At 37.6% G+C, this 16617-nt stretch overlaps 1 protein-coding gene across 4 annotated transcripts in view; it reads left to right on the forward strand.

Annotated features, from left to right (window-relative positions):
* Positions 1-16617, forward strand: part of Opa1 (OPA1 mitochondrial dynamin like GTPase) — a 72565-nt gene that overhangs the window by 14167 nt on the left and 41781 nt on the right. For 2 of the 4 annotated variants that reach the window (XM_051191267.1, XM_051191268.1), the window contains 7 exons: positions 2184-2294; positions 6391-6444; positions 9478-9582; positions 11570-11656; positions 12126-12239; positions 16187-16267; positions 16389-16463. In XM_051191267.1, coding sequence (XP_051047224.1) covers positions 2184-2294; positions 6391-6444; positions 9478-9582; positions 11570-11656; positions 12126-12239; positions 16187-16267; positions 16389-16463 — 627 coding nt within the window. The remainder of the gene's footprint in view (positions 1-2183; positions 2295-6390; positions 6445-9477; positions 9583-11569; positions 11657-12125; positions 12240-16186; positions 16268-16388; positions 16464-16617) is intronic. The other 2 variants (XM_051191269.1, XM_051191270.1) reach the window with 1 other exon arrangement.

Here is a 16617-nt window from a genome sequence, read left to right on the forward strand (position 1 = left end):
TCTTGTTCTCCGTGCTCAGAGACTGGCAGCTGCACAGTTTATTATTTGGTTCTTAAAGTTGGGGGAAAGTCACCATAAGATGCATAGCATAGTGTAAGTAGGTTTTTTTTTTTTTTTTTTTTTTTTTTTTTCTGTGTCTAATTCTTGTTTTCTCCAATTTTTTTTAGGAGGTAACAGTTAATTTCACCTATCTTCACATAACAGTGCTTCAGTAACAGACTTGGAAGGAAAGTGAGGTGTCACTAGAAAGTATTTGCTGGTAGTCCCATAGATATTATCATATTAACTATTCAGTCCTGTGTAGTTATAAGCAGTGATTCAGGGTGGGGTAGTTAAGCTAAGTCAAAATTACTTGGCATTTTATAAGTTAAAGTATTAGTGGTATGTAAATATTAACAGCTCTACTACCAGGTATGTCCCACCTTTTGACACTGGCACTGGTTGTCATTTACAAAGTTCACACTTGAAAACTGCACAACTGACTTTTTAAAAAAAAGTCAAACAAATAGAATGCTTGAGTGAGTCTGTGCTGCCTGTGGGCCTTGGGTTGGACACACCTGCAGGCTAACATAGGAAGCCTTCTTAAAGAAAAATGTTTGTGTCATCTAAATCTTTGGATGATTATAAAACATGGAAGATAAATGTGCTAGTAAATAACACTGTAAATTACTTTTTGTTGTTTGATGTATGAAATGACAAAAATGATGAAAATAATTAAGATAGTTGGCAGTGACTGACAAAATTGTCAATGATCATAAAACTACATATATACATACATATGTATATATCTTGAAAGATAACAGTGAGTTTTATAAGTCCCTTTTGTACTATTGAATCTGGAAACAAACGTTGACATTTCTCTTGTCAACTGCTTTCACCCTTTGATTTGCTGCAAATCAGTCAGTTTTACTCATTGTCTGATACAGTAATCATGGTATCAAAACTAAGAATGAAACAAAATTTCTCAAATTTTCTATCAATTGTTCGATAATTTAAAATGTTTTACTGAAATGCAAGCCTCTACGCACCCCACCCCCCCCCAGGATTATGAATAAGAACCCTTCTTATGGTTACCTGAATTCTTGGGTTATATAAGGTAAATTAAGTAAGCTTTGTACAAACTAAAATTTAAATGTCCTGTCAACCATCATTTTTTAAAGAGACTTTCTAATGATATATAACAGTATTTTTGACAATTATTTTTTAAAATCTGAAGCTTTTTAAAGTACTGGTTTAGGTAGTTTTAGTAATTAGTAGCTTTCTTGCCTTTAGTGTTATGACTTGGTAAGTCTGAGCCCATTGTTTTTGAACATACTACACTGTTGAAATTGATTATTTGTTGTAACTTCGCCATTTTAGTTTTTCTGATTGAGAAAACATCAGTCTGCTAACACTGTTGATTCTTAGTTGTCCTTTTCTTCACTTATCTCAAGGTTGGCTATCTCATAAGCCAGCAAGTCACAACACAAAGGGGTCCTTAGCTCAGTAGGCAGCACAGAAGGCCACACGTGGTTTAGAATTATGCCACATGTGAACACAGTGTTCTCACAGTGTACCAGCTTAACCTTTAATGATTGAGTAGAGTCAGTGTTACAAATAAAATTTACAAAGGTAATATCATCCAGCTGGATTTTACTTTCTAGTTCTCATGATAACTATATCATCTCTGTATCTTAAATTTTAATTGGTATGTGCTCAATTGCTTTCTCAGAGGCTATTCTATTTTATGTCAAAATACTCCTAGAAAGTGAAAATGCAGTCAACCTGGTTATGTAATGTTTCAAGTCAACAATACACATTAGTTAATACACATGGGCCAATTTTGTGAAGAGTTTTACCAAGAAATTGAGGGGTCTGCCATGCTGTCTTCCCTGAGCATACCCATTACTCTAGTTTCACTTTGTGTTGACATTGTCTGGCTGGTTGTTAAGTCAGCAGTCACTGCACCTTCATGTTCACCATGCTATTTGATTTTTCTGCTATGCCCAGTTTTACTGAGGGGAAAATGGAACGGCAGTGCAGAGCCCATCCGTGGGATGGCACTGTGGGTGCATGAGTTTCCATTTTTTGTTTTAAGCTATCCATTCTTCCCCGGCTTGCATCTGTTCTTCTGTTGTACCCTTTGGTTTAACATTGTTCTCCTCCCCAATTTTCCTCTTCTCCTCACTGTAAACTCATGGCAGGGTCTGCTTGGTGAGCTCATTCTCTTACAACAGCAAATTCAAGAGCACGAAGAGGAAGCACGCAGAACCGCTGGCCAGTATAGCACGAGCTATGCCCAACAGAAGCGCAAGGTGATGGATGGTTTACGGGGGCTACTGATGCATCACACTAATCAGCCATTTCTGCCAAGATCATGTAACCTTTATCGGTTGGTGGACTCCAGCTTTGGGAAATTATTTTTAACAAATTAAATTTAAAAGATACATCATACCCCCTAAAGTGGGTAGTGTAGACAAAGCTCAAGTGTAGGAATTTAGGTTTGGAAAATTAGGTTATCTGTGAGTGTCCATGGATTTGTATTTAGGATGAAACCCTGAATTGTTGTTTATGTGGTCCAGTTGGATACTGAAACCATCATGAAGTCCTTAAAAGTGTTAAAAGTGTTAAAGCCCCACAGGTTGGTCCCTGTATTCTGTATAGACTTTTATCACAGTGAAGCAAGTATAGTGATTATGCATTTATATGCAGCTCTTAAACTAATTATATCACATTACTTAGATCAGAGAAGTTTTAAAACTATGTACAAATGTTACCCAAGAGGAAAGAATCAGTCATATATAGTTAGCTTCTTGTTTGCTCCTACATCTAAATCAAGGACTATTACAGATACAGACTCGATACAATGCTTCTACTGGCTAATCTTAGTTGTTGTTAATGCTTGAGAGTGTTCATCATCATAATTACTTCCATGTTCATTCACTGCCACTTCCTTGTTTTTCTCAATTCCATGGCTGTGCAACCAACAACTAACTGTATATTATTCAGTTTTCAGTGAGTGAATAAAATAAGTAGAAGAAGAAATCAAGTTATGTCGTCTTTGTGGTTAAAGTAGATATCTTGACTTTAGGAAGAACTTATTTTAAATATTCTCTAATTCCATATGTTGTGAGCACATCATTCACTGAGCCATCCACACATAGGTTTGTTATAGAAGGAAGTGGAAGGAGTTTGTGTGTTCTGGAATGTTAGAAATATGAATATAGTGCCAAGTGCAATTTGGTCTTTTTTTCATAGTGGTAAGATAGAAATGAAGCCCATATGTCTGCCATGTTAAGATCTAAATTTAAGATTATACCAACATGCTTCTAATTCTGACCTTTCCAGTGACAGAAGTACTAAGTGCTGGCTGGTTGTCTACGATAGCAGTCATGCCTGCTTTACAAGTCTTCAGACGTGAGGATATCATTCCTGTTCTATTTACTGGTCATTTACTCAACCCTTTTGTTCCCCTCTTTGGGGTTTATGAAGTAGAGTGACAGAACTGTGTTTCTGTCTGGCTTGTTTATAAAGGATCACTTAGTGGACCACAAACCAGGGCTTGTCCCTGCCCAATGTGGAGTTGCCTTGTGTGAATATTAATGGGATATGAAAAATAATTTATGCTGTCCCGTAAAGACACCATCCTGCTTTCCTGAAAGCCCAGTGCCATGTTGTGTCTTCTTTCTTCTATTCCCCTGTGGTTATGACAGAGATGTCATCAGTTCAAATCTATGTCCCTGACATCATCATTCCAGGCATTTGAGGTTAGCAGGAGACCTAAAGTAAACCATGGGCACTTTTAATTTCTTTAAATATTTATTTCTCTATTCTTGAAGAATCTAACTAGGTCTTTAATTTTTAGTATTTTGTTAGAAGTAAAAATTTTGCCTATATTTTCTGAGCAAAAGAGATCAATAGAGGTTGTTAGTCATTTCATCCTATGAATATGTCCAGATATAATTTTCCAGCGAGTCTCAGATACACACTTGACTATTTCAGAACAGCCACGGTGACCTCCTAGGAGGAAATAAGTTCTAAAGTCAGTGTTGTTCTCAAGAGGAGCTGAGGTTCTCTTTTACATGCGCTCATTTGTGCAGAAGATCCCTCCCTTTCTCCCTCAGTTTCACAGCCTTGGAATTGTGGAAAAGCTCTGGTTCAAGACCATTAGTTTCATTCCTGTCAGGGTGACGTTAAAATGTATTGCATAATAAGAACTAAATACATTACACAACAGAGCATGAGTCTCATGTTGTAAGTAGCTGAGCTTTACCAGTAAAACCATTGAGTTGTCTAGTAGGGGTGGGGATGGGTATAGGCTTCGCAAGCATGAGGATCAGAGTTCAATCCCCAGAACCCATGTAAACATGTCAGGCATGGTGGCACTCTTGTAATCCCAGTGCTGGGGAGGCAGAAGTGGGCTCTGTGGGGCCTAGTTTAATTGAAGAGCTCTACAGCAAGGAGGTGTGTAGGGTCCCTGAAGATGACACCAAACTACTGCCTCAACATGCAAGTGTATGCACATTAAAAAAAGAAGGAGAAGAAAATAGCTAAAATAAAGGACAGAGTAGAAGAAGCTCTTGCTAGTCTCTTAAGAAAAGTGTAAAAGTTACCTTCTCACTGATCTTTAATACTTGGTTTTATAAACCTAAAATGTTTTATTCTGTATCTTAGGAAAACTGTGAGATCTGTTTTTACTCTGTCACCTACCTTAAAACATTAATTTTGATTCTTATTTAATAAAGCAGCGAGGAAGTACACCATTTTGTAATATTTTCATTAATTGTTCTGACTTCTTATGTAGTTTTTTTTTTTTTTTTAACCCAACTATTAAGTTAACCTTTTACAGCTCTTGGCTTATATTAACATTTTAACATTTTAATTTAATTATACAGTTTCTTAATTATTTTCCCATATGCTAGGTAATGGATTTTTTTTATAGTAATTCAGAATATGTTGCAAGAAATCACTCAGTTTACATTTAAAACTAAAACCAAAACAAACTTGATCCTAGTGGCAAATAATAAACATTTAATCCCAGCACTTGGGAGGCAGAAGCAGGTCGATCTCTGTGAATTCAAGGCCAGCCTGATCTACATAGTGAGACCCTGTCTCAAGAAAAATAGGAAAGCAAAAACAGTTGAAAGTAGTGTTTATATATCTTATTGTAAATTCACTACAGTTGAATGGATATTTAGTGGAAGGAAGTAAATCCCAGAACCTTTGAAATGAGTCACGAATTTAATCTGCACCACAACTTCCTATGCTCATACATTACTGAATGATGGCATGCCCTATGATTGTAATACGGGGTGGTGTGGTTCTTCATTGGTCTTTTAGCCTTTGTTCTTTGGGTTGTGGGCTCTTCAACTTGCCTGCCTCCTCATGCTTTAAGAGACTTAATAGTTCTTGTCCAATCTACCGGAGCATAAATAATCAAAATGGAAAAATAGATTACACCAGCAAGTCTCTTCTTACCACTTGAGATTAAAAACAAAATTTTTGTCACAAATTTTGTAGCATGGACAAGATTTTATTAATGTCTACTTCAATTAAAAAAGTGTCATTTAAAATCTGATGAAGACAATTCTGTTCTGTGAAGAAATCAGTGCACAGTTACATGCCTCATACATGACATTGTTCTCATTGTATTTTCTGCTTATAATTGTATTGTGACTACTTTAAATTCTATTATACAATGAAATCTGGAGACTTTTAAAAGTTTGTCTTAGAACTAGTGATAACATTTTGAAGTAGTTTCCACAATACTGTAAATTTTATTTTTTATGTTCAAATCTGTTTTAGTTGCAAAACTTGTTTCATTTCTACAAATACATCTGCTCTGTTGAGAGTTAGCTGATGTTGCATTGAGATCGAACTTAAAAACAAGCCTCTGGCTCTGCATAACTTTCAAAGATTCCAGTTAGTCTATCCGTTGGTCATGCACATCACTCCTGATAGTGAGGAAGTTGAAAGTTTTTCTTTAGAAGGTTCACTGTGACCAATGAGCTTTGGCAGTGGCTATGAACAATGACTTGTATCTGGAATCCCCATGCTTGTGTCTGGAGAAAGAGCAGTCCTCTAGATGTTAGATTCCTGTGCCTTAGTACCAAACAACCTCTGATAGAGAAAGCCCAGATGGCCATCTCCGCTTTTTCTAACAAGTCTTTCATAACAAATGACTGGAATGCTGACAAGACAGTGACTCCTTGATGTTTCCATTTCATAAGACTTTGGTGACTGTTAACATTGATGAGTATAAGTATTTTTATTATCTTAAATACTCACTTGAGTTGAATTTTATTTTAAATGTTCATATAGTCTTAGCACTGCTTTACAACTTTAGCCTATTGTGTATTCTATGTAACCCTAAACCTAATCAACAAAAATTAATCTATTTTAAATATTTAGGTGTCAGACAAAGAAAAAATTGATCAACTTCAAGAGGAACTTCTGCATACACAGGTAACAGTGAGAGGTCCCAGTGCTCTTTTCCTTATGAGCTGCCGAGGCGGAGCCCAGGGCAGCATACCTGGGGGCAAGCACTCTGACACTGAGCAGCATCCCCAGCCCCGGGAACTTCTCTGGGGTATGGACAGTGGGATCCTTTTCCAGCAAAGTAAAAGTTGGAATACTTTCCACTAACAGTAATTTTTGTGTCTACAAAAGCTAATTTAGAAATAGGGAATAAGGAAAAAATCAAGTGAATAGCAGGTGAATTCATTTTGTAGAGATTCCTACTTTAAGTGATTTTTATCCTGATGTTAAAGATAATTATTGCAGGATAGGAATGGCCAAAAGTATTTGTCCTTATACAACCTAATGGTTACATTTTCCCTTTGCTAGGCTAAATATAAAATTTGAATTGAGTTTCATGTTTCTTTACTGAGTCCTCAGTAGCCTTTGCGTCTCTGCAACCTGAAATCAACATGAAACTTTTTCCTAAAGATAATTCTGGTGGTATAAGCCTATCACTTGGTTAATGATAAAAATGACTATTTAAAAATCACTTGTGTACAATGTAATGAGTACACGCCTGCCTTGCTGGTATAAGATTTGCCAGCAGCAGTTACTCTATATTACTAACATCTAATAATTAAGACTTAATTTTATAAGCCAAAAGGCATACTTATCATCTTGGTGTTTTTTTTTTTTGGGGGGGGGACATAAAAGAAGAAGCAGTCTAAATGAAATCAAGCAGCTAATATATTTCTGATTCATGGTTTTGCTTGATCTATTCTCGGAGTCCCGTGTGTAATTGACCCTGAGAACACTTGTGCTGTGACTGGCACCTGACTTTCTCCAGGCTTTTCTGCCATGAGTTATGACTAGTTAGCTCTACTTACTGCCCAGACCACTGCTCCCTTGCAGTGTACTCAATATACTATACCTTTAAAAGGGAAAATAAAAATTACTGTTCTCTGAGAGGGTGGTCCCTGGAGCCATAACATCACTATTCACTGGAAGCTTATTAGATACAGATTTTTAGCCCATCCTAAACCCACTGAGTCAGAATCTCTGGCAATGGAAATCAGTAATCTTTGGGGTATTTTTTGCAGTTCCTTTAGTTTATATGGTTTTGGTTTGGGAGAGGGTCTCACTATGTAGCTGACCTGGAACTCAGATCCTCCTACCATAGTTTCCTAAATGCCTGCTCACCATTAAACCCAGCTACAGTCTTTGTTTTTTTAAGGACCTTAAGGTAATTACGATACGTCTCAAATTTTGAGGGGTTTTTATTGTAAGTAAGTATGCCCAACCTTCTGACTTTGTAACACAACTTAGGTGTCTACAGAGTTCAACTGAAGAACCACACAATCAAGTTACAAAATGAAATCACACACAAAAGAATTTATAATGTTTTAAGTCGATTTCCAGTTTTGTGTGTGTCTGTATTCACAACTTTCCACAGGTTACACACACCTGTCAGCCCATTTGCACTTCTGGAGGATGGCTACAGGTTGATACTTGTATTAAGGAAAGAAAATGTAGATTCTCCAAATTGATTCCATATTTACAAGGAAATATGCCATGGAACTGCCCTGTAATTGTGCAGTTGTAAGCCACTTAGTGTTGATACTCTGTGTAAGTAACATGTACTGAGCTGTGCGGTTATCCCCATCAGTGATTCTCAGGTGAAAGAAATACACAGGCCGTATGCAAAGTTTTTAATTTTCATTTTAAGGGGTAGCAGGTGGGAATTAATCTTAATAATATATTTCACTTCATGCAGTGTGCCCCAAATTAGTATCATTATGACATGTGCTCCATATAGCAGGTAGCACACTATTTCAAGTGCTCAGTAACTATGGGTGGCTAGTAACTTTAAACAGCAAAAAAAATATTAGAATTTTACTAAATCCTTACAGGCCATAAATGAATGCTTTATTAGATATGATTAGGCTTAACTTATACATTCTATAATGATAGGACCTTGATTTCCTAAAATAGATCATTTTCTCAGGAGTTTAAAACCTAAAAAAAGTCTAAGAAATGTTTCCTGGATGTGATATAAGCTGTACGCCTAAGCATTCTGCTAATTATGGAGGAGTGTGATTTTTAATTTTCTGTAACAAAGGTGACAAATTTGAACAGCTCAACCTTGAAAAGCAAAGTATGTTGCTACTTTGAAATAATAACCCTAAATAATCTGATTTTCCTTTTTTGTTTGTTTGTTTTTCGAGACAGGGTTTGTCTATGTAGTTTTGGAGCATATCCTGGCACTTGCTCTGTAGACCAGGCTATCCTGGATGGAACTCAGAGAGATCCACCTGCCTCTGCCTCCTAAGTGCTGGGATTAAGGTGTACGCCACTACTGCCCAGCTCTAAACTGATTTTCTTAACTGTTTGTTTTTTATATCAGTATTTTTAAGTACAAACAAGCTTCTCCAGACATAGACTTTGACCAAAGTGAAGTTTAAGCCTTTTATTCAGACAGACCTGTTCAAATGCTCCTTCCTTGGTGGCCTTAGGACAAGCTAGCAGGTGTCGCTAACCTTAAGCTTCCTGTCTGTAAAACCTCTACCTCAGGGAGCTTTCTGTAAAGAGTTATCACACAATTCATGCACAAGTGTTACTCACTTGTGTTTTATGACATTAACATCTTTCTTAAAATAACGTCCAAATGAGAGTAATTTTAATTTTGACCAATTAGCCTTATATTGGAGACTTTATTTTGAAATTGTAGGAAATAATGTTTCTTAGGGTATAGTCCAGACTTCCTTAAGTTCTTAAATTTTTAGTATTTTTTAAATTATTTCTCCAGCATAAGCAAATAAATGTTTGAGTTAAATGCTATATTATAATGGAAAATTACGGATTTCACTGCTTGCTAATTTTATTTTCTCCCCATTGTCATGGGACATTTTTAAGTATAACAATAATTTAAGTGTAACTAGTTAAGTCATGTAACTTCAGAATTTTAGAAGATTTTAATTAGACTATTTATTTGTTAGCCTGTCTTTTTCTTACACAGTCATGTGCATTGTCTTGTTGCAGCTAAAATATCAAAGGATCTTGGAACGTTTAGAGAAGGAGAACAAAGAGCTGAGAAAATTAGTACTGCAAAAGGATGACAAAGGCATCCATCATAGGAAACTTAAGGTACTTTATCTTATTTTGGTAGTTCTCAGAACTTTGACATTTGAAATTGTGTATTAAGTAATAAATTTTTAGTTTATTTTCTTTTAAAAATACTATGTCTAAGCTGGGTGTTGGTGGCACACACCTTTAGTCCCAGCATTCGGAAGGCAGAGGGAGTCAATCTGTGAATTTGAGGTCAGCCTGGTCTACAGAGCGAGTTCTAGGACAGGCTCCAAAGTAGTACAGAGAAACCCTGTCTCGAAAAACCAAAAAAAAATTGTGTGTGTGTGTGTGTGTGTGTGTGTGTTTGCCTGTCTATGGGTGTTTGCCTGAATGTATGCCTGCATACCCCTTGCATGCCTGGTGCCTGTGAAGGCCAGGCACCTTGAAACTGCAGTTACGAATGGTTGGGTAAGCTGACATGTGGGTGCTGGGAATTGAACCTGGGTCCTCTGGAAGAGCAGTCACTGCTCTTAACCACTGAGCCATCTCTCCATCCCCTAAATGATAAATAATAATAATAATTTATGAGGTGTTTTCTCATCTTTTCAATTCTAGCCAATGTAAATATTTCATAAATTGAAGTTTCCAAATTCATCATACAGTGTGCCCATAAAATCTTCATATATTGAGATGACTTTCTTATGAATCTGTTTTCATAAAATACCTAGTTTATCTTCAAACTGCCCCAAATTAAGATTATTAGTTTGTTGAATACTTAAGTAATACTTGCCACTGTTGCCTCACTAATATTTCTGCTTCAGTTTGTCTTCAGTCTTGAAATTTAACACTTACTTTCCAAGGTAATTTTCTACTACAGCAATTAAAATCAAATTTTAAAAATAAGTGTATGTTGATGTTGTTGTCACCAATGTTGTTAATTACTAATATCAGTCAGTTAAGTAATACTATCACCGCAGACTCAAACCAGATGTGTTGACAGACTTTTAACTTGAAAGTTTAATGCTATCATCAATGTGTCAGAGTAAATTAACATGAGTTGCTGCAGCATTCCAGAACCATAGTGAATCATGGCACACCTCTAGAACCAAGATCCACAGATGTCATTCTAGTTTAATAAACATGGTTTAGTAGCTTTAACTCTAAATCCTCACCACCCAATGCACGAAAGCCTGACTGCCTTTACAAGTACTGATTGGATGCTGAAAAGTCATGCTCAAGCATTAGGAAATAACAGAGATTTACCTTAGAAACCTATTTTCCTCATAAGATATAATGGTAATGAAATGTGTGCACTTTTAGGCAGATGTAAGAACAGCTGTTTGGCATTTAGGTGTTTCTATGTATTAAGAGGCAAAACTATCCCTAAACTCTTATAATGTCCCCACCTTGCTATTAAGACTTACCCTTAGTAAATACTTGATGGTTCTCCATTTTTCTCCCTTAGATTTTTTACTTGACACTGTTGTATTCAGGATGTCATGCTCCATCAGAGAAAAGCAATCCAGGACATTTTTCCTTTACTCACATTGCAGCCTTTGCCATTCTTAGGGTACTTATTCTTAGGTACTGCTCTAAGAGCTTGTCCACTCAGCCACATCTGTCCTTGTCCCTCAGGCTCTCACATCCGTGTGCTTCCTGCCCTCTCTTCACTCTGTCATGGCTTTCCTGCTTTTGACCCTCTCCCCCTCTCCTCTGTTATTCTCAAGCACCCTAGACTGACAGTAATTTCTGTCAGTTGGTCACCCGACCCCTTATCTGACTTTTATGTAGTAGTTAGCTCTCTCCCTTTTACCATCTAATTAGATTATGAAATCCTAAATTAATGATCCTAAATTTTTATTATTCTAATAATAAAATATTTCTAAATAAGCTAAAGAAGTAGAATTTTTATTCTCATACTGGTTTTCCTATGAAAATATTTACGTAATTAGAAAAAGCAATGCAAATTTGAATTTGTCTACATGTTTCTCACTTGATGTATCTGTAGTCTTTTACTGTTTGACCCCTTTTCTATTTTTACTAATTTTAACTTATTTTCGTGCAGAAATCTTTGATTGATATGTATTCTGAAGTTCTTGATGTTCTCTCCGATTACGATGCCAGTTACAATACACAGGATCACCTGCCACGGGTAAGGGGAAAATAAACAGGACCTGCTGTCACCAGGACTGTGCCCTCCTGTGTCAACATAATTACTCCGTTCCAAGATAACTTCATCACTAAGCATTGCTTGGCTCATTATTTCCGAGACGATAAAAGCAAATATATGTGTTTTAAATAAAACTATCAGATATTTGCCACTATACTTTCTTTATGTTAAAAACCCAGGCAAAAATTAAATATGTGGATGAAATTTAGCCTAATAGAATCCAAAGTGTGTTAGGAAAATGTACAGTGGCTGTGGAAAATATTTGTGAAAAGTTAATGATCGAGCTTTAGAAATAACTCTTAATTAGCATAGTTTTCAAAAATAAAAAAAAATCACTTCTTTTGGCTATAAATATCTTAAAAGATGTTTTTAAATTATGTCATTCAAACTCTACTTGCATTTAATTTGATATCAGAAAAATACAAATAACTGCTGTCTGTCTTGTGATTAGGTTGTTGTGGTTGGAGATCAAAGTGCTGGCAAAACAAGTGTGCTGGAAATGATTGCCCAAGCACGGATATTCCCACGAGGATCTGGGGAGATGATGACACGTTCTCCCGTGAAGGTAGGAAAGAAGCCGTCTCACTGAAGGAACTTAGAGAAGGCACCGCTTCGTGTAAAACTAAAGGCTTGGCGTACTTATTTCACTGAAGCAAGAGGGGCTTCTTACACAGTGCTTGGAAGGGTTCCCCTGGAGGAATTAGTGGGAGGACAGCCAGGCGCACACATGCGCAGAGCTGACAGCTCAAGTGAAGGGAGAGTGGTGGGAAAGGACATCCACGTGCAGTGGCTGTCTAGCTGGCACTGTCAGTCCTCCTGATGGTATCGGGAACAGGACACAGAGGCTGAGAGACAGAGTGAGGCTATTGGAATCAGCAAATGTAGATAATTTTCTATGGCCTTTTTATGCTGATTATCATGATCTATTAAGCTAAAAAAAAAAAAAAAAAAAAAAAAAAGGATAAACAGAAACACCGCAAGAACAAAGTCACTAAAGTAAAAGAGGCTTGTATCTTCATGCGTGCTCTCGTGTGTGTGTGTGTGTGTGTGTGTGTGTGTGTGTACTCATTGCCCATATATAAAACTACTAGCAACTGACCAGCAGAGACAGGGAGAAAATAAATGGCTGTAGACCCAAGAACTCTGCAGTCAAATCACCAAATAAGTAAGTGAATAAATAAATAAGGGGATAAGTAGATAAATAAATAACTCAGTCTTTTAATTAAACTTATTATTTAATTAATGTTGAAACACATTCATAGTTTTTCTAGGCCACAGTTCAGATATGTCTGACTTTAGATAGTGTGCAGTAAACTAAAGAAACTTCTTACCATAAGCATAATAAATGTCGAAATATTTATGCTATTTAGCATGTTAGAAATGGGGCCAGAGAAGTTCAGTGGGGGTGACAGGATGCTGTAGGTGGTATAGCTAAAGTGGCATTTGAACCAAGATTTAAAGAAAATGAGAGAAGTAGTCATATTGCAACCTGGTACATTTATGCTCCAAGCAGAGATGAGCTCGTGTGCAGTTTCTAAGGTGGTTGGGAGTAATCCTGTTTGAGGATAGGAAAAAGGCCAGTGTGATAGGCCAGTGAAGACTCCTCAGTGGATGGCAGGAATAAGCAGATCATTAGGGCCTGCTAGGCCAGTTTACAGAGTGTGTGTTTTGTCTTAAATAAAATGGGAAGCCAGTGAAGTCCTGAGTAGAGTCTTATTACCTTCTAAAATACTTTGGTGCTGTGTTGAAAATAGACGCTGGCAAGTGGGTCAGATCATGGAGATCAGATAAAGGGCAGTTTGATTAAATGATACTTGGACATGGGAAGTATTAATGAGCATGAAAAGAATTGGTAGGCTTATGAAATTACTTTTAAAGAAGAACCAACAGGATTTCTTGACTGATTGATAAGAGACCAATCATCACAGACTTGGATTTTGACCTGAACAGCTTAAACAGTATTATTTGCATAGAAACATCTAGGTAGGTCCTGGTTGGGAAAGATGTTCCAGAGTTTAATTTTCTTGCTAAAGGGAAATAATAAATAGGTAGCTAGATGTACAGATTTGGGGAGTGGTCTGGACTGGAGACATAAATTTTGGAGTCAAGATGAAGTATCTACTGGAACAGATCTCAAAGGAGTGAATGGACATAGAGATACAGGACCTGCGAGGTTAAAGGAAAAGGAAGCAGTTTGGAACAAGGGAGTATCTGCCAGTGTGTGGAAGCAGAACCAGAGCCATAGCTTCAACTAGGAGCCAGGAAAAGAAGTATCAAAGAGGAGGGGACCTGAGAGCTAGGAAAGGCTGAGCACCAGTCATCGGTTTAACCATGGGACCAAGCATGGTGGAGTATTGATTGGGCATTATGATGTGGTTCACAGTATTCTTTGGAGTCTGGCCCTGAGTTGGACCATATTGTGTGTTAGTGGTTCCTCCTTCATTGATTGGTGGTATTTGGTCTACATCCATTATATATCAATGGGAGTCTAGTATACTTCCAGTTTAAGCAGTAAAGCCCAGAGTGAACCTGTGCCTCGTATCATGCTCAGGAATCAGCATAAAAACATTGGGAATTTATCTTTTACTTTGCTACAAGTATCATAATTGTAGAGTGTTGTTTTTAACAAAATCGCAGTCATTCAGTTTTACCAATAAAGACTCAGGAGCCAGATGCTGGGGTGAAGGCCTGCTAGCTCAGAGAGGCAGAGAAAGCACCCAGCTGACCTTCCTCTGTAGTGGTGTATTCACTCCACCCATGACCAATAGAGGCAGTGCTTCTTGTTTGCCTACATGACTTCTTACAAAGAAGGGGGGGGGGGGTCACACCCTCTTGTTCGATGAAGACCAGGTCAGGTGGGGTTGGGCATCATGAAGTGTGAATGATCCCCAGCTTTCCAAGGACTCTGCAACTGGACTTACCATATCCTGTATTCATGAGTGTATTTCCCTCTTTCATATCTTAATAAATCCCTAGTACCCCTTAAACAGATGCACATAGATTTCTCATTACATTCCTCCTCTACTGACACTCCAAAAAAAAAAACCTTTCTCCTACACCATCTCAAACAAGACTCCTATAAGTCAGTGTCTCTCCCTTCTACTTCCTGTGTCTCTGTCTCCATCCTCCTGACACCCTCTTATCCTCTATGATTTTTTCTTGTTCATTTCCTGTCACCTGATTGCTTGCTCCACCACTTGACCTATGGTTGACTTTATTTAATCCTATGTACAATAGCAGAAAGCTCTTGTATTAAAGGTATGTTCTAGAGTTGAGCCTCACCACAACTAGAAACAGATTTTTCCAATAAATAAGCCAATCTTGGGGTTCACAGTGTGATCAGATATGCTGCAACAATATATGCTTTGGGTAACACTTCAGGAAATAAATGATACTAGGAGGAAGTTGCCTTCAAATAGGCAAGGCCATTAGCCTTCTGTTCATCAGGACTCCTACTTCTTGATGTACTCCTGTTTGTGTCTCCTCAGAGCAGTGAGTGAAACTGGCAAATCTTGACTGAGCATTTCAGCTTCTTTAGCCCAGCTTTCTGCTTGGTTTCTAAATGACCATGTCTTGAAGGGACATCGCACGTAAGATGAAGGGTTGGTTTCTGATGATTCATTTCTGTAGCTCATTTTTTGCTACAATCTTGGCATCTGAGGTCACAGTTATGCCTAGAAACCCAAATTCCATTTGTTTACTTATTTGCCATTTGTTTGTTTAAGCTTTTTGCTTTGCCCTTTGTCCTGTACCACAAATGAGCAAATACTCAAATGGAAATAGGTGCAGGACAATCCTCCTAAGGCCTTTGGGATATGGGATGCTTAGGCCACAACACCATAGTCCTTTTAGCAGCTGGTTGTTTTCTCATGTAACCTGCTAGGTTTATTTCAGGGAAACAAATACATTTTCAAAGTTAAATAGTATAATTATAATACCTTGAAAGGTATACACCAAAGGTTAAGGAATATCTTGTAAAATGACTCACTGTCACTGTATATTGTTAAATATTCCATCCTATGCCTCTCTTAAGAAGCCTATGGCGACTCCTGGCAGCCACGGTCAGTCTTTCTGTAGTATCAGACCTTCCACCACTCTTCCTGTCTGTGTGGAGGGAAACCTGGAGCAGAGCCATCAGGCCTGTGTGTCCCCATCTCTAATACTGTCTATAGTTAATATATTGAGGAATGAGGACCAAATGAACTGTCCTCTCCCTGAATTCATCCCAAATTAAGCATTGGCTTCTCTTTGAATTCTTCAAGCTGTAGAGGGACAGTGTCTCTGCTTGGTGGTCTACAGAGCATTGTCTGTGGGAGAGAGGCTAGCAGCACCCTAGGTCATAAGGACAGATCCTACCAGCCGTGTTGCAAAGTTTCAGCAGGGTGCTACCCACAGAGAGGCCATGCTGAATGCAACTGAGTATAGCATAAATGTGCAGTGATTGGCCCTGTCTGGACTGTGCAGGTGCTGTGAATTAGTTGTGAATGCATCTTATATGTTCTGTCCTTTCAGGTGACTCTCAGTGAAGGTCCTCATCATGTGGCCTTGTTTAAAGATAGCTCTCGGGAGTTTGATCTTACCAAAGAGGAAGATGTGAGTAGGATTTAAATCAGGTTCATCTCTGTTGCCTTATGTCCCCTGGGTGCTTTAAGACAAAGAAGTGGGGTATTTGTCATTAAAATTGTCTTGGGACTTTGTTCTTTCCCATTAATAGCTTGCAGCATTAAGACATGAAATCGAACTCCGAATGAGGAAGAATGTAAAAGAAGGTTGTACTGTTAGCCCTGAGGTAAGGGCAGCAATCATTTCAGCCATGATTGGGGATATAAAGTTTTTGTGCATATTAATAATTAATATGGATGTGGTATTTTGATTGTAGCTGTTCCAAGGTATATAGATAATTTTTAATTTTTTTGTTTTCTTTTTTTTTTTTTTTTTTTTTT

The sequence above is a fragment of the Phodopus roborovskii genome, unplaced genomic scaffold (genome assembly GCF_943737965.1).
Source record: "Phodopus roborovskii unplaced genomic scaffold, PHOROB, whole genome shotgun sequence".
In the NCBI taxonomy this organism is placed as follows: Eukaryota; Metazoa; Chordata; class Mammalia; order Rodentia; family Cricetidae; genus Phodopus; species Phodopus roborovskii.